This window comes from Lytechinus variegatus, chromosome 5, assembly GCF_018143015.1.
Source record: "Lytechinus variegatus isolate NC3 chromosome 5, Lvar_3.0, whole genome shotgun sequence".
Classification (NCBI taxonomy): Eukaryota; Metazoa; Echinodermata; class Echinoidea; order Temnopleuroida; family Toxopneustidae; genus Lytechinus; species Lytechinus variegatus.
This window is the reverse complement of record NC_054744.1, coordinates 35,096,582-35,120,295: the sequence shown is the minus strand read 5'-3', so window position 1 is coordinate 35,120,295 and position 23,714 is coordinate 35,096,582. Positions and strand designations below refer to the sequence as shown.

The 23,714-nt window shown below is 36.5% G+C and overlaps 1 protein-coding gene and 1 long non-coding RNA gene across 2 annotated transcripts; both read left to right on the top strand.

The window, feature by feature from the left end:
• On the top strand, positions 1-17,812 carry LOC121416009 (ubiquitin-conjugating enzyme E2 R2-like). Its single transcript, XM_041609436.1, has 5 exons — positions 1-439; positions 2,042-2,128; positions 7,816-7,916; positions 13,999-14,133; positions 16,166-17,812. The coding sequence occupies exons 1-5, from the start codon at positions 257-259 to the stop codon at positions 16,395-16,397; spliced, it is 738 nt and encodes a 245-aa protein (XP_041465370.1). The 5' UTR covers positions 1-256; the 3' UTR covers positions 16,398-17,812.
• A 553-nt stretch (positions 17,813-18,365) lies between these two features.
• Positions 18,366-23,056, top strand: LOC121416010. The gene is made up of 2 exons (XR_005970085.1): positions 18,366-19,702; positions 19,761-23,056. It is a non-coding gene; the product is annotated as an uncharacterized LOC121416010 (long non-coding RNA).
• Positions 23,057-23,714: the final 658 nt, after the last annotated feature.

Sequence of the window (23,714 nt, the reverse complement as noted above, 5' to 3'; positions counted from 1 at the left end):
ATGCAGCAGCGCAGTGCAATGCTTCGTGCACAACACACATACAGTACACATACAAGGAGATTGCATTGCTTACGTCGAACAACAACAAAGCCTTCGTGAAACGTATCGAAGAATAAGGCATATCAGACGAGCAGTGTCGTCTTCCTTTTATTAGCGGCAGTAGAAAGACACTTTGATTATTCAAGTTTCTGTTCAACTAAAAACCTGAAGAAAAAATAGCAAAAAAGGATAAAAAAGAGAAAAAAGTTTGGGGGAAATGGCCACAACAACCAGCGTAGCGACGACCAGTGCTCTACGGGCCTTGCGTGCAGAACTGATCAAACTCAGTAAAGAACCAGTGGAAGGTTTTATTGTCAAGGCAAATGATGAGAATCTCTTTGATTGGGAAGTTGCAATTTTTGGTCCACCGGGAACATTATATGAAGGAGGATATTTTAAGGTAGCATACCATTATGAATCATTTGGAAATAAAGTATATTTTGTTGGTGATGGAGGGAATGTATTTCTGATTGCTAATGCCGATTGCCTTTGTTTGACGACGTGTGTCACTTTTGTCCGAGCTCGATCAGCTGTTTTACTTTGGGGTGTCTACGCATCCAAGCATTTCACTGGCAACTCCAACTAAGCAAGGTCGAGGAGGATCGAGGATACCTCTCTTGCAATGCATAGACAAGTCACAAAGGCTTTTGGATATCTGAGCATGCTGAGTCAGTGATTTAATGTGATTGAAATAAAGCAAATCCATGAAATAAAACGAGATCTGATTTAATGTTAATTTGAATTGTTTATTGACTCGGTCTAGGCCCTAGGCCTAGCCTACATGTAGGCTATGTAATTTGTGTAACATTTTATGTTATAACTTAGACTCTCCACTAGATCTATATTTGTGTTCTTCTTCTGGAAACAGTACAGTCCACCGTCTGGTGTATTGTCGTACTGGGTTACTATAATTTATTGGTTCTGGTTCTGGTGGATACTGCGCAAACACTGCCTGATGGCTGTTATACCGCGCAGTCGGTGTGAACGGGTCTGTTTCCTCAATTATATTTTAAAATGGGCCTTTTTAACTAGCTCCTCTACATTGATTTCATCCAGCTTATTCGTGAAGGTATTTATATTTGAAATGCTGCGCAGATCTGGTGGCAATAGGTTCCACTCCCTGGTTGTTCTTGGGTAGAATGAATGCTGGTAACAGTTCTTATTAAACGAAGGGGTTTCTAATATATTAGGTCCAATTTGCCGTCGTGTTGGACCAGGCCACTCACGAAGCTTAATATTCGACGGAGTGATATTATGAACCTCTTTGAACATGGCAATCAAGCGGAGCTTTGGTATTTATTGTCTTGCAGTTAATTTTAAAGATTTAGGGCCTATTTGATTTAGCCTTTTAGGCCTATTTGTTATTATTTTGATCATCAGTTGAGGCGCACGGCCAATGTGGGAGACTCTCCTATCTCCCATTAGACTTGGAGACTTGCTTTGCAAAAGAACAAAAGAAAACACCAAAAAAAGCATAATTATTTCCACCGCAAATTTGTCTCACTGAGGTCAGAAGCCCATTTGTTTTGTGTGTGGATGACAACAAAAATCCTTATCAAAACAAAAGTAGACAAAACTTGAACTTGAAGTACCGGTAGACAGTGAAAAGGGGTAATTTTTCATGAGGAATATGCTTATCTCATTTTTATTTGCCGCCTTTTGAAGCAAATGTAAACAAAGGAAATTGGTCTCCCAAACTGGAGACTGTCTCTGAAATTGGATACCCAAATTCTTTACTAAAGTCTCTGATATTGGAGATACATGTAATCTCTCCCATGGGAGACAGTCTCCCATATTGCCTTATTGGCCGTGCGCCTCTACTGATCATGAAATCAATAAAAGATAAATTTTATTAGGGGCCTGGGCCTATACAAATGTAAGTCAGAAACAATTTCCAGTAGTTTTTTGTGACCTTGTTTAATAAGTGGACGTTTACTTTTTTATTTTACTGTAATGTTTCATTTTTTGTTCTCTCTTTTCTATCTCTTTCTCGTTTGAGTAGGCAATTATGAAGTTTCCACATGACTACCCGTATTCGCCTCCAACATTCAGATTTCTCACGAAGATGTGGCATCCCAACATATATGAGGTAAGCAAGACAAAATGCTGTATATTCCTGATTGATTGGGGCGGAGTAAATTGATTGTTGCACTTTTTTCTGATAAAAAAAAATCATTTTGGAATCTTAGAAATGGGTGAAACACAAGCTTTATACATGTACATGTAGTGTTAAATTACCAGTCCAAACATTTTCAAAGCATCCCATCTGGATGAACTGTTTTGAGACTTCATAGATTTAGACCAATTTTGAAAAGGAATGAGGGTTTGTTTCAGTGGCCATGTGTATAGTAGAGCGAACCTGTACAATAAAACATGAACTCTGTATGAACAGAGATGAGAGCATGACCTACATTTGTACATACATGTAGCCTTGGTCTTGAGGCCTCTGATTTTCATAATCGACACTGTATTTAAGTGTATTAGGCCTTTAATAGTCTCGTGCGAGCTCTTGAAGTTTTTGGTGTCCAGAGATATTGCTGTGGTCACGATGAAGGCCATGTTCTTAAAGGTACTTGTACAAAACGGCCTTGGTCTTTAATACATGTACATGTAGGTCTTGATGCACCTTGAGGTCTTGATTTCAAGGTACCAGAAGGCAAAATTTGCCCTTGATCATCCTCACCAGTCATGTACTAAAAATAAAATATTCAAAGGTTTGGCCCGGATAGGCTGAGTCACCTAGCAAGTGGACTTTGTAAGTGCTTGGTCGGGTACTTAACATTGAATTTCAAAGCAGTGATATGAATCATTATTGAAATGATCAAAGAAGCATTACTTATAAATCAACACTCCCTAACCACCCACATGCGAAAAGCTATGGGGAAGAATAACAATTAAAAGTACTGGTACAGGCAAACTAGTATGGCAACATCATACTTGCACCCCCAAACAGGAATCTCAATATCATGCAAGTTAATACTAGTTTGGTCACTATGGGCCAGCATAAAACATTTTTTTAATGAAAACTATATCCGACTTACTGTACATGTATTTCAGTTCTACAATACAGCTTCACTTGTAAAATTGGATTGTCCTTGTAGTGTTATACATTTGTTGCCTGTCTGTGGCTTGTTTCCTTAAAAAAAAATTGTTTAAATTTCGCAATTATGGTGACTACATGTAGTGCCTACCATGTTAACATGACTCAGGAGCCAATCACAATCAAGGTTTACATGGTATTTACAATTTGTACTTTTTATGAAAAGAGCCCCATACTGGAAGAATGCCTGTCATACAAATGTATAATTGTGATTGAAATCTGAACATTCACCTGAAATGCAATGTCTGTTGTTGTGCACATTTTGACTTTTGGTTAGAAGTAGGTACATGTAATGTACAGTACATGACACTGTTCTCATATTTTCTGACACTGGTTTTTACTGGAAACCAGTTCAGGAAACCAGTTTGGAAGATCGCCTTGCTAGCGTTCCCATTTGATCACCTGAAAGTGGTTTTCAAAATCACTTCACGTAAAAGCGATCTTGTTGCTATGGGAACGCTCTCAGTGGGGTGACACGTTTCGCGCTCAAAATGTGCGAAGATCGCTTCCTGAAGAATGGTTGTGTCCTCACGCTAAAATCAGTTTAACAAGGCAAAGCATTCTTGAAATCTACATCATGGACGCCAGGTGGTATTCCAAACTGGTTTTGAAGATCGCTTCCAAGACCGGTTCGACCGTTCTCATTACGCGTTATTAGTTTCCACTTAACAAGTTTCCAGTAAACTATTCGCCCATCATACATGTAGGTGAAGGCGAGACTTAGGGATCCAAATGTCTTCCGTTGTCCGTCCATCCGTCACAAACCTGTAATGACACATACATGTAACTCCACAACCGAAGTCACTTTTCAACCAAACTTGGATGGCAGATGGACTTGGGGGACCTGCATGTTATGCTGCAGTCGGAGGTCACATGGTAAGGTCAAAGGTCATTTTCAGGTCAACGTTAAAGTTTACATGCAAGACTCTCTTATGACACCTAACTCCACAACTGCAAGTCGCTTTTCAACCAAACTTGGATGGTAGATGGACTTGGGGAACCTGCATGTTATGCTGCAGTCTGAGGTCATATGGTTAGGTCAAAGGTCATTTTCAGGTCAACGTTAAAGTTTGCATTCAAGACTGTTACATGTATGAAAAGTGTTATTCCATCCCAGACATTTCACAATGAAGTTTCAATATAATTCTTTTGCGTGCCCTCGCAACTCACAATATTTCTGGTTATTTTTCATAAGTGGGCGAGACACAAAATTGCTTTTGTCTTGTTAGGAAGGTAGTGGGAACGGTGTCCATGTAATAATATAAAAAATGAAATTGGTCAACCAAATAAAAATCTCTTGGTTGCTTGGTTTGAACTATTTTGAAAACCTTGTTCTCAGGTTGAAATGTTCAAATTGAATGTACATGTAGCATTGCAATTTTGTGCATAATAGATATCGATTGATTTTGGTGCAAGAATGCACTATAAATGACAATTGTTTCATACTTCCATTACAGTGTGTTAGAACAGATTTTATAAGGAAATGATCAGATCATGACATTTCAGTGTACATAGATCTTTAGTTCCAGTGGTCACATGTACATGTAATAATTCTCAGACAAATACCAGCATCAATATAAATACATGGCCTTCCTGGCCAGTAGTCATGTTAATATACTAATTATGCAAACATAATATTTGCATTTTATGGAGATTGTGAGCTTTGAGCTGTGAGTGGGAGATCAGAAAAACGCCCATCATTTTAAAGAACTTTACAATAATAAATTATGGTAACATTGTCATTATGGTATGTAAATACCATTGAAAACTTGTTTCTGATTGGCTACTGAGCCCCGTTACCATTATGGGAAATTTTCAAAGTATGAAATGCATGCTTTGGGAAACTATTCTTTCTAGAGTTGCCCCAAGATCTGTTCCAAACAATACTCAATATAATTTAGAAAAAAAAATTCTACTAATAATAATATTTACTGCACAATTGCATGTACATATCTTTTACCCCTAAAAAGTAGCCCTTCAAGTGAAGAAGTACACCCCTGTTACATCTAGAAATTTGGTGGCCCTGGGCCGGCCCAGCGCCTGCCTCAGCTATGAAAGAAATCAGATTCAAACATCCCAAACCAACCTCGGGCCACCTTTTTTAGCGAACCTACTTGTCGTAGATGTAAACGCAAACCTACCTCGAACCCGTCTTGGTCCATTCGCCAGCTGTCGCAAATTATACATAGTATGTACATGTACGTCATAGTGCACAAATTTCCAGATAAAGGAGGAAAAGAAGAATAAAAACTAGAAATTTGACGTATCCAAAGGCACAGATGCCCCCGCTTAACACGATCAGAAATTCATTCAGTATGATTGAACTTAAATGTAATATCATGCAGAAACCAATAGGCATATATAATGAACAAATTTCGACCTTTGGACCAACTCGCATATAAGCTGTGAACTTTGACCTGCGTACTTTAAATTCGAACTTAGCCTGTATTTTGTTGTCATCTACCTACATGTACATGTACATACCGGTACCAAAAACTTTTAAAATCCATTTAATGTTTTTTTAGTTATTGCGCGGAAACCAAGTGGGAGGACGGACTGACAGGGGCTTAATGCTTAATGCCCCCACCGGACTTTGTCTGCGTGGGCATAAAAAAGGAAATTAAAGAGAAAGGAGAAGCAGGAGAAGGAGTAGGAGAAAGAGGAGAAGAAAAAGAAGAAGAGGAATAAGAAGACGGAGGAGAAAAAAGGAAGGAGGAGGAGAAGGAGGAGGAGGAGAAAAAGGGAAGGAGGAGGAGAAGGAGGAGATGCGCAAAAGGAAGGAGAAGAAGAAGAGGGGAAAAAAGAGGAGAAAGGAGAAAAAGCGGAAGAAGAAAGAAGAGGAGTAAAGGAGAATAAGAAGAGGGGGAAGGGGAGGAAGAGGAAAAAGAAGAAGAGAAAGGAGATGTAACAGGGCTCATACATGTAGCCCTGGAAAGTGTGGAAAAGCAAAATAGCCCCTAAAAAAAATATTTCTTTTACTGACATGTACTCTTCAAACTTACTATTCAGGGCAGATGAAGATGATCACTAGAGTTTTTTGTGAATGGCCTATTATGGCCAAACTGCAAAACTATGAAAGCATCCACATCATGTGATGTTGCTAATACATATACAGTACGAGTTGTGTTCTGATCGTTGACTTGATTTGCATAGATCTCTGAAATGAAAACATGCCAATGATCCTGAAAATGCCATTTTTTAAGGGATTATTTTTAGGGGCCGTTAAATGAACATGGACAACTTGCTGATTTCCTACAAAAATGATATTGTGATTTGTGACAGTATTAAGCTCAAGTCCACCCAAGAAAAATAAATGATATTGTGACAGTAACGTCAAGTCCAACCTAGAAAAAAAATGTTGATGTGAATCAATCTTTAGAGAAAAATAAAACTTGCTTAGAGCTGAAAATTTCTATAAAAAGCGGATGTAAGATGTGTGGCATTTTAAGCCATGGCGTAATTTCCTTCAGCAAGAAACTGATCCACAATGTGCTGCACTCAACCCAGGTGATGTGGGTACCGGTAGGAAGTACATGTACATGTCATTCTTTAAGAAGCTGTGTGCGCTCTGAACGCCTAGCTTAGCCGGGTAATATAGGAGCGGCTTGAGCACCAAACATGTGCGCAAGACCCTATATTATTATTAAGGATTTGCTTATAAATTTTTCACGAAACATTATACTCTGTAACATGCAAACTCAATTATTCTTTATAGCTGCCATTAACCACTCTGAACAGCACTTAAAATGTTCACTTCAGTTGTTTAAAAATGTCGTACACATATTTGAAATCATAAAGTACAATTGGTGTATGTTTACTTGAAGCTTGAAACCTGTTCTTCACTTCAGGGCTGAACTTTTGCATTTGATCATGCAACATACATGTACATGTACAAGTATTAACAATATTAATTTGCAAGTTACGTGTCCTTGCCCATAGCCCTACATGCACAAGACATGTACATGTACACTACAGTAATGTACTAATGTACTAATGTAAAATGTCTCTGCTAGATTACTTTTTTACATACATGTATCTATCCAGTACATGTACATATCCAGTACAAATAATTAATCGGACTAAATTTGATCATGAGCCAAAGACAAGACCTCAATATCGAGAGGTTTGTTTTGATGTTATCATGGAAATTGTGCAAACAAAGAAATTACAGTACCATACTCACTGAACAGGCTAATACAGTAGGCCTACACATTGTATGTAATTCGTTTAATACTTTTTAAATACAGAAATATGATTTTTTAAACAAATACAACTCAGGCTGTGAGAATTTAATTCATGTACATGTAGGTCTGCTTTGTGGAGTCTATAAAGTACAGGCCTTTTGTACCGAAGTGTATTTTAAACCCATGAAACTTTACCATAAAAAAATTCCACAGGAACTACAGTACAGTGTGATTTCCTGAACTGGGTATAAACATTTTTTTCTGTTCCGAGGTCTTTTTTTATAGGGACTTTCAACTAGGGACAGGCTGTACGAGTTAAAAGAAACTAAAGTTTCATGTTAAAGGCAGTACAATTGACATTTTGATAGAGATTGCTGACATTTAGACTGGAAAGGTACAGTAAATGAGGGGCAGCTCAGTTGTGATTTACATGTCACTTGTCGGTACTCATGAGACGATGTCATTCTTTTTTTTCGTCTAATGGAATCACAGAATAGTGGTGATGTGTGTATATCCATCCTACACCCCCCTGTGGCAGATGAACAGAGTGGAGAGCTGCCGTCGGAAAGGTGGAATCCAACACAGAATGTCAGGTATTGTCAATCATGAGGAAAAACAATAGTGTTTTACATCGATTTTCTTCAGTTATCTGTTTTTTGTTGCACAGTGTACCCCTTCTCCTTCATCATTCCAGCTTCATACATGTACTTTCACCCTTAATAACAATAACGGCTGTGTTTTTTTTATAGAAAAAAAATGTCAATTAATATTCTGTGAATTCACACATACATGTACCGACCACTGTAGGCCCTATCCATGTTGCTATGTACAGTAAAGGTCCATACAATTTTTCATGAAACTTTTAATTATTGGTGGGGGTTGGGGGTGGGGTTACTGGGGTACATGTATTTCCTCCCCATCTGTACATTTTATGAAGGCCTACAATTACAAATCATGGAGAACTCCTTTTTCACACTGTACATGTACATTGTTCTTGTACAAAGTCATCATTGTAGCCTACATGTATGTTAATTGGCCTATAATACCGTATGTCATACATGTACATGCACATGAAGTCCCAATTCACGACAGGTCAATTATTGAATTTCCCTGGCTAGAGTGTTTTGCCAGCACTGTTCTGTGACTACATACATGTACATGTTTGTTCAGTAATAGCTCTATGCTAGAACAGAGCTGCAGTCAATTTACATGTGCTCAATTCAGTTTGATTTCATAAGAGGAAGTTTGTAAAAATGTTCTCAATTTTATAAAGGGTGAATGAAGGTCAGTTGTAAGTATTATGAAAGTACATGTATCTCAATACATGATGTAAGCCAGCACACAAGTCACGATCAACTTTCCTTGAAATGACCTTTCCCATTTTTCTGGGTTTATTTCCAGAATGTGAATTCGCCCAATTGTCTACTTTCATTTGATCTACCATCAGTTTGTCCACTATCCACATTCCACATGGTCTAGGCCTAATTGCCAACTAGTCCACTCGCCATTTCGTCTAATTCCCAGTTGGTCCAATAGCCATTTAGTCCATACAGTGTACATGTATACCATTTGGTCTAATTAAGTGTTAATTGTGCAAAATGACAATTAAAATACTAGAATTTAATTCGTCATGCGGACGAATTAGGTGGTCTGTCTTTATTATTGCCATCATGATCACTATTACCATGTTCATGCAGATCAATATGATTTTCATGATGACAACGGAATGCTCATTATGGATGGAATACTTGGGAAAGATGGGAGATGATAAAGCACTGTGAAAAGGGTCTCTTTGATGTATGACAAATACATGTGATATGAAAAAAGCAATTATAATCTGTTTTATCTTGCTAAATTTAAATTTTTATGCCTTTTAATTATCATAAAGGATCATGTAAGAGGTGGCAAAAAGAAAAAAAAAATGAAAAAAAAAATCATCTTGTTCACCCCAGGAATCGAACCTCCGCCCTCGAGAAAGCAAGTCAAATGCGTTATCCATTGAGCTACGATATTCCCCATAGGGATTACACGTAAGCAATTTTGAGAATTACAATACCAATTTTGCAAGTGAAATACGGGCATGATCCCGGCATCTGATCAAAAAATGGAGGGCACACTTCCGATAGCCCAGAATCTCAGCTACAACATGTTAAAAGCTCAAGGAAAGCTGACAAGAAAAAATGGAGATATGGCTCACGAAATAGAGGAATGTCGAATCTAGTTTTGGGAAAAAGTCATGTCCCATAGAGATTACACGCAAAATGAGGACAAATGACATGCCTCTTTTCATCGCTGTTTTACGCAATGATGCGTTTCTCAAAACGAATATTCATCTTAACTAAGGAGAAAGAGTACATTATAAACTACAACATATTGAAATCTGGGCGAAAAATGATCTATATTCGAGAAGTTACAGCCAAATTTGCATAAATTTGATGACGTCATTTTTGAAAAAAATGAAATTTTTAGTTTGGGCGCCTATTTGATGACGTCACGATATAATTTAGGGACAATGGTGACGTGAAATCAAATCTACAACTAATACTCTATCGATATATGAAAAAAAAATTGGGGGTCAACGGACTTTTTAAAGAGCTACAGTGAATTTACAATAGGCATGTTTTTGCCCATATATGGCCTATAGTGAGAGCTCGCGCGCACACGTGCTGCAAAGTTTAACGGGTGTTAATTTCGTTATTAATGGTTGTAGAAGGTTGATCAAGGTATCAAATTGCTCAGAATTTTATTAGCAATGCAATGATATGAAAGAAACGGTTTTTCTGTGTTGCGTTAAGGTGTAACGCGCGGAAACGCGCGCGCATATGTGCGCGCGCGCAAATTTTTGAAATGCTTAAAATGACCTGAAACGTACCCAAAAAAATTTATAGGTCATTTGGACGATTTTTGTACCTTTGACGCGCGCGTACGCGCGCGTCATGACCTCTACATGACCTTTGATGACATTGACAGTTGACCCTTGACATGAAGTTAGTGTCATGTAAATATTGTTGATTTTTGAGAATTGATAATGAAGATATGATCAAATGAAGAATTTTACAAAATGGCGCGTAGATGACGTCATCATGACCATATGACCTTGAAAAGCTTATTTTGCCGTCTCTATGATAAATTCTATATATGACGAAAAAATCAGCGAAATTGATTCAGCCAATTTCGAGAAAAGTTGGCGACAAACATAGGTGCCAAGAATAAAGAAAGAAATAAAGAAAGAAAATTCTGACGAAAACAATAGGTGATCTGTCGTAGACAGACCACCTAATGAAGTGAAGATTAGACCAACTGGTTATGAGACGAAATTGTCATAGACGAAATGATGATTTGAGTCATTGGACCGAATAGTTATTGGACCAAATGGTTGTTAGACAAAATGTTGATGGATGGAATGATATACATTGTACATGTAAGACTACATGTATATCAGACCATGTGGTGAGTAGACAAGTTGGCAGTAGACGAATTGGCAATTTAGCTCTTTCAGTACAATGAACAGTGATAACATTTTCAAATGAAGATATGTTACATAAGATTTCCAGACATACATACATGTACATGTAGCACCATGTGGTACTCAAATTCTAAAGAAAGATCAGGTGATTAGAATACCGGTAGTACAGTGTTTGGGGGGGGCACTTCCATTGACAAAGTGGACACGGTCCATGCGTGACCATGGGTTTCGAAAAGCACCCTAAAAATAGTATTTTTTTAGTATGTTCTGAAAATGCACCCCTTAGTACATTGTATTTGCGTGTGAAACCATACCCTTATCAAGTATTGGAAACAAAACGGTATCCTTGACAATTCTCCCCCTATAAAAACAAGTGCAACGATATCTTTATGTCACAGACGTGATCACGGGCATCAGCTTTATCTTTACTTCCATTGGGTTTAGTACCACGGGCACCTCACTCAAATCGGACCCTAAACACGTAGTGTTGGGCAAAAAGTACATCCATTTGTATTTTAGTCTTTTTATACCCTCGCAAATTGGACTATCAACACATGTTTTAGTGTTTTTTACACCCTTATTACGGTTCCCATACGTAACATGCCCTATCTTGAAAAAGAGATCCTTTTTACATGTTTTTGAGTTCACGCATGGTACATGTACAATGTACACGTAGCCACTCGCCAATAAAATTACACGTTTATGGTTTCTCAAATGACATTTTACTGCTCATGCACAGTTGCAAGTGTGATAAGACTTGGGGTTGTATACCGTACATGTAAGTACATTGTAGGTACATGTAGACCTACATCAAGAAGATTTGAAGCTCCTTGCCTACATGTACTGTAGGCTTGCAAATGTACACATTTCATCACCCTTTTCACATACTTTGCTGGAGACTGGTCCAAGCTGACTGCTCAAAGCTTTACTGCATGTGAACAGTACTGTGGAGTTTGGACCAATCCAATAGGTACATGTATGGTAACCTGACGGTGCGCTCCCTTAGCATTGCATTCATAGAGTGTATTGAGGCGACAGACCTGTATTGAATCAAGTGAATTTCATTGAAAACATCAAAATCAAACATTAGTATTTCCAGATCCAATGGAGGCTAGTACAGTATAATGGGTGATTTCAAGTTTGGTGTTGGCGTTGGTGTTGTTGTTGAAATTTGATTGCTTCCCCTACTGTACATGTAGCTCCAAAACCTAATCTGAGTTTGTAAAACTGATCCGGATCACACTATTGACATCTCAACAACTAGTGAGTGACTTTTCAGGACCATCTTCATTTTATGGTTGGTGTTAATGTATAGGCCTACATGTACATGTACTCGTGTTAGAAATGACCTACACATGTACATGTACAAAAGTAAACACCAACACCAAAAGGTCAACACTGAACTTGAAATCAGTCACCAAATGTAATCCAACAATATCTGACATACATGTACATGTACATGTAGGTATCGTAAAAGTAATTGCTTAGTCATAACAAGTGCAGTGTACTGTACAATTTCATTGAGTGCTGCCTGCTAGGCATTACAAATCATTACGAGTCCTTCTCAAGCCGTGTGTCACCTCTGCTCTGTAGGATGTCAGAATTACAAGTGGCTTGAATGACCTTATCATGAATACAGGATTGCGGTATAAAAGTACCAACAGAGAGAAAACAAGGAAGGCGGTTTGAATCATACCAAAATTGTGTTTGTCCTGAATCATTTCTTTAAAAATTCTTTAAAAAGAACATGAAATATTTACAGTGTATTAATATCGGATGAAGTTCATGTTACAGGCATACAAATATACATGTATGTACAATCCTCAGACTAAAGCAGTTCTGAAATATAATTGGTACAGAAAGTGCACATTAGTGGAACATCACATACAGACACACATTTCTGTACGCTACATGTATGACAAACCAAAGAAAAGAAAGTCCTAAAATGATACATGTACATTTACATGTACATACATAGTGGGCCTGTGAAAGACAACTTGATCAAATACAGCACTTTGGAAACCTTTGAACCCTTCAACTGTGCCCCCAACCTCCTCCGTGTTCAGTCCACATCTTTTTATGTAATATTTCAAAAATGACTAAAATTACATGATGTTTGATTTGATATCTTATTTTATTTACATGTACATGATGTACATGTACATGTACATAGTATCTGTTGAACTACATGTACATACAGTGTACAGGATGTTGGCCTACTTTTGTAAAACAATATTTTTTAAAGCTACATGTAAACAACAACAAATGAATAGGCTACATACACATGTATGATACGAAAGGCCTGACCATTTTTACATTGGTACATTTTGTAGTTTGTGGAAGTCTGTGCAGAGTATTTTTGCTCATGTCATGGTTTTACTAGACCTACATGTAACATTTCCTATTGAATTCAGGGACTCAATGTTTGTATTCATTCCTGTGTATTGTTGTGCATGTAAAAATCTGTACTTCCTTGAGGGCAAGTTGAATTCAATATTGTCTCATGGCTTTTTTTTTCTTTTTATATAGATCTGCATTCCATTCATTTCCATGTAAAAAAAAATCCATGTACCCACTACATGTATGTCCAGTGTTTGCCTTTTCCTCTTCATTTTAACTTACAACTTTATATCAGTTCTCACTACATGTGAATTTTTGTAATTCCTCCATGTGAATTGTGGTTAAAATAAAATCATAGACAGTATGGTGCAATGCTCTGAAGATTTTCTACCTGTTTAAAAAAAATAGAATCTCTTGTACATGATGCAATTTACATACTGTAGTATGTGAAATGGACTCTAAAAGAATATCATGTTATTTATTATCAGAAGTAACTGAGATGAATTTCAATTTCAAAATACAAAGATCATACATGTAGTGAATATACAGTACATGTGATCATTAAAAAAAAGCACAACATGACTTGGACAGAGATGCCAAGTTCAAAGACCAGCTACATGTATGCGTGAGATTTTTTGTGAATCTGAGTGAGATCACAGACATTATGTACAATGTATATGGGGATAGGCTGTGATAGTTGCGTGAGACAGAGATTTGAGGGGATGAACAAGAGTCCAAAATGCTTGAGTCTCACGCATAATGCGTGAGACTTGGTAGCTCTGCTTCACTGCTTGGAACATACATGTATGTGTACATGTATGTAAAAAAGCAAATTGCGTAGTAATCAAATGTGCATCTTTTTCTTTCAGAACAATCTTATTGAGCGTAATCTCACTACTCAACGAGCCCAATACCTACTCCCCTGCCAATGTGGATGCCTCAGTAATGTACAGACGGTGGAAAGACTCGAAAGGAAAAAACAAAGAGTACGAGGACCTTATCAAGTGAGTCTAACACACACACAGAAGAGACACACGTACATACACAGAACTGTACAATGTACATGTGTGGAATGAGGCCGACATTGCAGCTTTGGGGAATCCCCAAAATATGTCTACATGTATCTGTATTCCATTTCATAAACAATAATAGGGAATTCTAGGTGTATTCCCTATTACGATATGGAATGAATATTACAAGATAAATTTGCGACTTTACAAGGAAATTCATTTTGATCAGGTGCTTGATGAAAATGAAATTATCTGAATATTTTCTTTTTGAAAGAAAACAAATGCATTGAATTGGCTTAAAATTTCATGAGATAATCTTGAAATTTCTGACATCCTATCACTAAATTTGTAACATATTCAGTGCTCAAAGTTTTTCAGGGCATGGTATCAGGCACTAATAGTATTTAAAGGTCAAGTCCACCCCAGGAAAATGCTGACTTGAATAATTAGACAAAAATCAAACTAGCATAGTGCTGAAAATTTCATCAAAATCGGATGTAAAATAAGGTTATGACATAGAGTTTCGCTTATTTTTCACAAAACGGTGATATGCACAACAACATGTACATGTAGGTGGATCAGTCGATGATGTCCATCACTCACTATTTATTTTGTTTTTTATTGTTCGAATTATGAAATATTTCATTTTTTATAGATTTGACAATAAGGACCCACTTAACTGAACCATGTACAAAACTTACATGTATAAACAATGCTAATTCCACATGTTCAGGGAGGAATCAATTGTATAACTTGACAATGAGGATAAATTAGAATATTTCATTTAATAAAATACAAAAGAAATAGTGAGTGAAGGACGTCAGAGTCTCCTCATTTGCATACCAGCCAGGATGTGCATATAACAGTTTTGAGAAATTAAACTTTAAAATGTCATAACTTTCTTATTTTACATCCGATTTTGATGAAATTTTCAGTGCTACATGTACATGTATGCTTGTTGGAGTTTTCTCTTTTTATTCAAATCAAGTCATTGTTGGGGTGGACTTGTCCTTTAATGCATGTACATGTAGTAATAATAAACTTTGCTAGCACAAATCACAGTGATAACATCACATGTTTATGTGCTTTACAGGAAAAGGAGAGAAGGAAACACTTTCACATTATTTTTGTAACAATAATTATGTTAAAGTTTATGGATTTCATGCTATGGCTACATTTGCATTGTTGTACTTTGTTTCTCGATATCATTCAGATATGTATTTTCAACTGAAGTTATTTATTCACTGTGACTAATGTACATTATTGCGAACAATAAGGGTATGGCCTTTATTGTCCAGTGTCCTTGTTATGAGTAAACATCATTTATTCACTGTAAGTTCTTTCAAGGACGTAGCACTAATGACTATCAACAACCCTGCATTTTTATTGTTGATTTGAAATGCATGTACATGTACTTTGATCCCAATTGGCATTATTCAGCACTTACGGCCCATAATTCTTGTGCTTTGAGTTGTGGGAATTATGGAATGAAACTCCTTGCCAAGAAATTACATGTACATGTACATGTAGGAGATAAAACAGATTCACATACAAGTTTGCACAGTGGAGATTATCTTTTATTTTTGGAAGAATAGGAGTCATACTGTGTACATGTACATGAATGTAGTTTATCAAACATACAAGTTATGTTTGTCTAGAATGGTCTTTAGAACTTGATTATAGGATGTAATTACAACTGTCATAACTTGCAATGTAGAATCATTTTGTTGCAGATTTTCTGATATTATCGAAAAAATATTAATGGCCCAAATTGAAGTTTAGTGTAATAGTTTTACAAAAAGGTGTGCTGACAGTGAGACTAACATTAAATTTGATCCAGTTATTAGCTGTTACACTTGGGCAGTGTGTGTTTATTAAATAGGAGTTTACAATGTATTTGCATATAAAATACAATATGTTCATATGAACCAGTTTTCAATACCAATTTTCAATTAATCAATTGAATTGAAATTAAATTGCAGCTGTATTTTATTCTGTATTTTCCATTTCTTTACCTTCTCTGTAGGAAACAAGTGAAAAGAACGGAGTTGGATGCACAAAAGGATTCAGTTGTCGTGCCAACCACACTTGAAGAATACTGCATCAAGACGAAAGAAACACCACAATCTCAAAGCTCTGTAGATCTGGCCGACTTCTACGATGACGATGACGACTATGGCGTGGAGGACGATGATATTGACGATGATGACGACTGTTACTATGACGATGAGGACGATTCTGGAAATGGGGAGTCGTGACAAGAACTCTGCACCTGAACTCTTATACAACTGTACATGATGTCATTTTCTCAAGAAAAAAAATATATTATCCTGCATTTACAAAAAAAAGAGAAAAATTTTAACTCTCAAAAGATGATCATCTTGCAAGTACTCTTCGAAGTGTTTATCTTTTTACTGCCATTTTACAAAGAAGCCATTTGTGGATATAACCATCTGTAGATAGAAAAAAAGAGAAAAATTAGTATGCTTTTGATCAACATGTGAGAATATTGAACCTCCTTTTCGGTTGTGTATTAAATGTGTAATTCCACGGAATCCACATGACTGCTCCCTATTAATCCTTCTTTAGAAATAAAAGAATCAAATGCACATTTATTGTTGATACACAAGTTGATTTTTTTTGGGGGGGAAGGGGGTTTGCATTGAGGTAGAAGGACTTGAAATGTGTTCTGTTCAGCTCTATAGCATTTCATTTTGAAAGCATATTTTCAGCACTTCATTCATCTTATCTAATCACATGGTTATGGTGTCTTATTGTGTACGAGTTTGCCTGTACATGTATTTGTCCGTGGAGTTTTCGTCTCTGCCTCATGGTACACTTGAATGACTCCCACAACACTATTATTGCAGCCTTTTATATCATCAATTAAATGCAAGAAGTTATACACGACCTCTGGATTTAGAAGGACTTGTCCCCTGGAGACGATTCCTCTACGAATATGTTCTTGGAACGGAACGCAGCATGCCATGTGGTGGACATGTCCCTCTATTGCGCTTCTCCCGGCTACAGATAAATGTTACCCCGGAGGCAACTGCTTCAAAGACGAATTCTACGTTACCTTGAGAGTTGTCCTAGAATGTTCCTAGACAGCACCCACATTCATCCCTTAGCCATCTATTACCGGTGTCTTCCAAGACACACCTTCCCTTGCTCTGAACTTCTCTTCTTTTCTTCAAAGGGTTGGTCATAAGGACAGGAGGAAAGGGAAAAGCAATGTCATGGAGACGAGATTGTTTGTTTGTTATTTATTGATGCAAGATTGAGATTGTACAAAGGTTGGCAAGTTGATATAGAATATGGTTTAGATATATATGTGATCATGGTTATAATTCAAATGTATCTCTATGTGAGTGTGTGTAACCTTTATATATCTTATTTTATTTCTCTTGTTTTTTTACATTAATTATGTGTCAATGTATGGAACAACTTTTTTAATGTTTTATTAATACTTTTTAATGTCTAGACTTTGTATTAATGTTTTCACTCTAGTAAGAACCGGGAGGGTGAACACTTAGGTGAACAATGAGCATACAATTTTGTAATAGCCTTGTTTGTCCTTAAATTTTAGACATTTAGGATTAATGACGGATATTTTTGAAATGTTTACTCTTGATTACTTGGAGCAATGTTTGTGATTCAGGAACAGCTGACATTTGCAAAAAAAAGTGATGCCAATTTTAAGTTATTAAAAAATCAGTTTCTGTTCCTTTGAAAAGGGACAGTGATGCTCGATCCTCCCCCCCCAAAAAAAAAAAATTAATGCATAATGCAAAAGACTTTTCCTTGGTTTCCTGACATATACCAGGTGATTTTACGAAAACACAAAAAAATTGCTCTATTTTCTTCTATTTCTATAAAGCTTTCTTTCAACTGCTCATCAAGTAGTGTATGTGTACCGTATACATAATAGCTGTGTGCATATTAAAGGGAGTGTCATTGAGCGGCTGTCAGGCATGGAAATATGCCAACGTACTGTACACGACACCAGGATTTGGTAATACAAAGGTTTACGATCAATCATAGGGTTTTTCCCTAATCAATTGCACACTGTTGTCAATGCAATCAATCGTAAAAAATGTTCTATTATTACTAAGCTTTGTGTTGCGGGCCCCAGGGTTTGGTAACACAAAGGTTAGCGATTAATCATATGCCAGATTTTCTGATTGATTGTACATTTTAGTCAATGGAATCAATCGTTATGATAGTGGTCTACGATGATTGCTAAGCTTTGTGTAATGGGTCCCTACTATATCTTTTTGTGAAAAAACGGCACAAAATATTGAGTATTCAAATTCTTTATTTTAAGAATCACCCTTTTATTATAAAAAAAAAAACATTCATTGGGATTTAAAACACTTGCCTACTGAACATGGCTGTGATTCAGGTTATTTGATATTTGACCTTCTCAGAATCTTGTGTCCACAAATCAGTTACGACTTATGAAAATTTATGTTCATGCTAATGATACGTGTACACAAAGTAGATGGGTATTGCTCATTTAATTCTCTAACTTCATTTTCCCTTTTCTGATGTTGAATGTTTTCTTGTTATTACAGAAAAGAGAAAATTTTATTAATCCAAAGAAACCCTGTATTTTTTTTAAGGTCGGTGCAGATTGAGTTTTAGAAAGGAAAATGTAAGATATAGGGAACAAAGATTTCTTAAAAGTTTACGAGACGTCTGACAAGAATGAATGTTTGGTTTCTTAGGCCTGCATTTAAAATGTGGTTTTTAAAACCATCGGTTGAATTCATGGTTTGAATTATAGTGTATAAATAATGCTTGATTTACTGCATAAAAATGTCCAATGCTGATGCAGGCTTTTGTCACAGTGTGCCAAATTGACGCCTGTTGCCATGGCTAAGTACGCTATTTTATTCATGAGTCCACTGTTTGAAGTGTGTTGTACTCATAATTCAAAACAATGGACTCGTTAATAAAAAAGCGCGGATAACCATGGCAACAGGCACCAATTTGGCGCACTGTGACGAAAGTGCGCATCAGCATAGGACATCTTTTAATATACACAGTAAATAAGCATAATTTTTACAGGAAATTTGTAAAACTATGGGTTCGACCGATGGTTTTAAAAACCACTTCTGTGAATTCGGGCCTTAAGGTTTGTAATGGTAAAACTGCCTGATCAGGGAGTAGTTCATGAAATATTATTATTAGGGGCTATTGATATATGCGATTAAAAAACTAATAATAACAATGATAACCTCCTATTATACCCAGGGTAGCCAGTTCCGAAATGGTTCTTACATGTACCAGAGGACCCTGCTTGACAAGATGATATTATTAGTAGCCCGGCTTTAGCATGACTACCTTTATCAATCCTTGTATCCAATTGACTCAAAACAAATTACTCAGTAGAAGTCACTGACAAGAAACTTATGAACTCTCCCCTGAAGTATATTTCTAGGAGATGACGAGTGTTTTGTCTTTCCAAGCGTGGATGTCTATTGACTGATATATGTGTTTTATCACAAGCTTTATGAATTCATAGATTTTGAAAGGTTTGCAATTGTCTTTTGCCCTAGTAGGTGCCTGTAATGTTTGAAGGGTATACTTGTCGCTTTTAATGCTGATTTGCCCAGGTAGTTCCTGTACGAAGTGTTGATATCACAAAACATTTTTTGTTTTATCCATTTTAGAATTTTTATACCACATCTAAGCAGAGCATGATAAGAAACATCCACAACCCAAATATCGTTGGAATCGGTCCATAGGGACCCAAGATATGGCCATATGAATACCTACTAAAGCACTTCTGAAGTGAGTGTAAAGTAAACTGGGCTAGGTCATTGCTGTTTGGTTATTGAAATATGGTCTTGAAAATGCTGAAATGCACATAAAGCAAACTGATGTCACTCTAATGGTACTCTAATGGAACTGTTCAAAGTTTACTTTTATATGTACAGTATGCAATTCTTAACTGCTTTGATAGTGTAATGTCCTTTTTTTATCCCTTGAGTTAGAATGAGCCAGTTTAGAGTTTCATTCTGCCCATCGGCTGAAAAGAATCATTTACATGGTGGTTTTCTACTTCCCCAAGATTGGCATTATTGTACAATAATATCCATTTTACAATTTTGTTCATTTGCTTTTGATGAAATCCTCTGTAAAGCAACACACCTTTCACTTAAATGGTTGGTATTTGGAAGTGGGCCTAATAACAGTCACCACCGTAGCACAAAATGAAACTGGTCTTTATTACTAGATTGAGATATCAGTATGTGATTTGGATCATTTCTTGTAAACTCTTTTTAGGCAGGGATGTAGTCAATGTCAGTACATGACTACATGTATGTCCAAGTCACAAGGCCTCTGGAGAAAAAAAAACTCCTCCCATAGACTTTGTACATGTGTCTTTGCCCATAGCCAGGGTCGGCAGGGTGTGGCCTCAACTACATCTTTGTTATTAGGTAATAAGTGTTGGGGGTTAGATAGCGAAGCAATCTGAATTGTGCTTTTGACACCAATACTAAGCACCCAACATGTACATGTATGCTTTGCAAAGTGGCTATTGATGCATACCTGGGCCTTGTTGTACAAAGATTTGTGATAAGTGATCCAATCAACCACAACTATGGAAAGCCAGCAGCGTCAGCATTTCAAATGCATGTTTGTTCAAATTAATTTCTAGATACGATGTATATTCATGCATTCATCATTTTCTTGAAAATTCAATATGCTCCTCTTTGTTCACAAAGAACATTGTGCAAATTTCCTTTAGAAAAAATTATGACATTGGTGGATTTCCATATAGTTGATCGGATCAATAGTAACTCTTGTTAAGACGGGGCCTTGATCTTGGTGGGTGTTACAGCTGTTACATGCAGTCTTATGCACAACTGGAACTTGTTCTTAGGTGCCAATTCAGCTTCATTGGGATATCATGTAGCACAAGAAATGGTCACCAGTAGAGCGTCATGTCATTTGTAATATATGAACAGCAATACAACCCCATCCCGGGGTGGGTTTCGCAAAAGAGGCCCATATTTTGAAGTTGGGTTTTATTTAAACTCTGGTCTAAAATTGTGGTTTAACTATGGAAAGCCAATTGTGACATAAATCTCTAACAGCAGACTTTCATAGTATCAACTCATTTGACTCTCAAATCATTCACAAGTGTCTGGGAAGGATAGATAAGATAATTGTCTTCACCATAAATGAATTAGGAAAGTGCACAGTTAAACATAACAAACATACCATGTGAAGTAATTTTGACATGTTTTGCTTCTGTTAATTTTAGCACAGAGTTAGAACACAGTCTTAGTTAAACTGAGTTCAGAATACGGACCATAGACACTTGAATTCAATTTGTGTGTGGTGTTTAACGTATCGCTGCATTTGTCAGACCATGCTCAAAGGATGCATGCTACTCTGCATTAATCCAGGAGAGTGAGCACTTATATAATGTGCGCATCGACATTTCAGGCATGACTTTACATCTTTCTAAAACATCCCCAGGTCTATACAATGTCTGTCTTTCATAGAGTTTTTAATCCTGCATGTATCACAAAGATTGGTGAACTGAGATATCATTTCTGTTTGAAAAGACACTAATGTTGCAGGAAACCTATTCCAAATCTATACTAAGGGACAAGGGTAAATTTTTTTTAAATGAGATACGATGGTTTTGATCAGTTTTGAGTCAGACTGGTTGGTGTGACTGCAAAATCAGACAGTAATTTTGTGTTGCTTCACGTTTAACAAAGAAGCCATTGATGTCTTCGTAATCCGCATCAAGTCTCGGACTATATCCACAAAAAGTGATGCTTATAGTCTGACCTTAATATGGCATTGCATTTTTCTATATCTGTATTTTTATTTTGCTTACATGTATGGCTTTAAGGTTGATTAATTCTAATTTTCATATAGGTCATATAATGAGTACATGTATGTTTACTTCTTCAAAAAGCATTTATGAAACATCTTATATTTTTCTTTCATATTAAAGGGATTTTTTGTAGAGTTAATTTTGACTTTCAAGTGTTACATGTACTTTGAAGAATAGTATCTTACACACCAGCATTGACATTTGTAGTGCACGCAAATTGGAATCAGGGATAATCTTTTTTTTTCTGAGGCTACTTTTAGAGCTCATAGATTAGCCCAATTTTGCCTCATTGTATTACAGTTTTATTGGACCCTTTTGGAATTCCATGGACCCTTTATTTATTTTCTAGGGCTCTGTAGGGCATTTTGGGGGTGAATTCCCATCTAGCCCCCATGTATTTTTCCCCCTGATTTGCAGACGTATGATTTTACTTCATTTAGGTATACAGCTCTGCAAAGGTCAAGCTCAATCTCCTTCCGCTCCGCAAAATGGTTAAAATTGAAGAAGAAAAAAGTCATCCACTATTATATAACTCGAAAATAAATGTGGATGGAAAATTGATAGAAATTAATGTTAGTAACCAGAATTTATTGAATAACCACTTCGCATTTTTTATGGTCAGTGATTCAGTAAACTTTTTTTCGTTGCCAATTTGAAATGTGTAATGATTAGCACAAGTTAAAGGTCTCCATGTTCAAGCAACACAACTTACTGCACAGGAAATGGTGTTAATTTTTGGTATTATATTCATCATCTCCTAACCACATGAGTCAATGTGAAGAAAAAGTACATATATGTACCATAAAGGAAACACTGTACATACCTCTATGGGTTCTTATGTTTGTGAAATACACCCCCCGCTTGATCTCTATGTATCTCTGTCCCTTTACTCATACCAAAGTGTTCATTTGCAATTGAAGATGAGAAATAGAATATCAGCAGTGTGACATATTTCATTATGTCTATAATACAATGAATGTAAACAAGATGAGGATCAGAATCACTTTGTAATGCAGGACTTTTCAAGTATTTAATAATAAATCTGTAAATTGTTGTCAAAAATATATAACAGAAATTGATTTATGGAGATTTTTATTTGTCTTTATATGAGAGAATGGATGGTTTTGATTCAGTTTATCCATAGGCATAGCATCCCTTTTTTATCACTCTGTTGCTGAATACTGTATTAATTTCATTTTTGTCTCACCTGCATAGCAGAGTGAGATAACAGGTACCGCTTTTCCGACTCCGACGGCGTCAACACCAAATCTTAACAGGTTAAGATTTTGAAATGACATCATACCGGTAACTTAAAAAGTATGTGGATGTAATTCATGAAACTTGGACATAATGTTGATCAAGTATTACTGAACATCCTGTGCAAGTTTCAGGTCACATGATCAAGGTCATGTAAGGTCAATGAACTTTGGCCATGTTGGGGATATCCGTTGAATTACCATCATAACTTTGAAAGTGTATGGATCCGATTCATGAAACTTGGACATAAGAGTTATCAAGTATCACTGAACATTATTTGCGAGTTTCAGGTCACATGACCAAGGTCAAAGGTCAATGGACTGGCCATGTTGGGGGTATTGGTTGAATAACCATAATTACTCTGAAAGTGTATGGATCTAGTTCATAAATCTTGGACACAAGAGTAATCAAGTATCACTGAACAGTTTCAGGTCACATGATGAAAGTCAAA

Bases quoted from the DNA above. Each gene is read 5' to 3' on its own strand.
- LOC121416009 (XM_041609436.1), top strand. From the start codon at position 257: ATGGCCACAACAACCAGCGTAGCGACGACCAGTGCTCTACGGGCCTTG. The intron at 440-2,041 runs GTAGCATACCAT...TCGTTTGAGTAG, and splicing joins ATGAAGGAGGATATTTTAAG to GCAATTATGAAGTTTCCACA. The intron at 7,917-13,998 runs GTATTGTCAATC...TTTTTCTTTCAG, and splicing joins AATCCAACACAGAATGTCAG to AACAATCTTATTGAGCGTAA.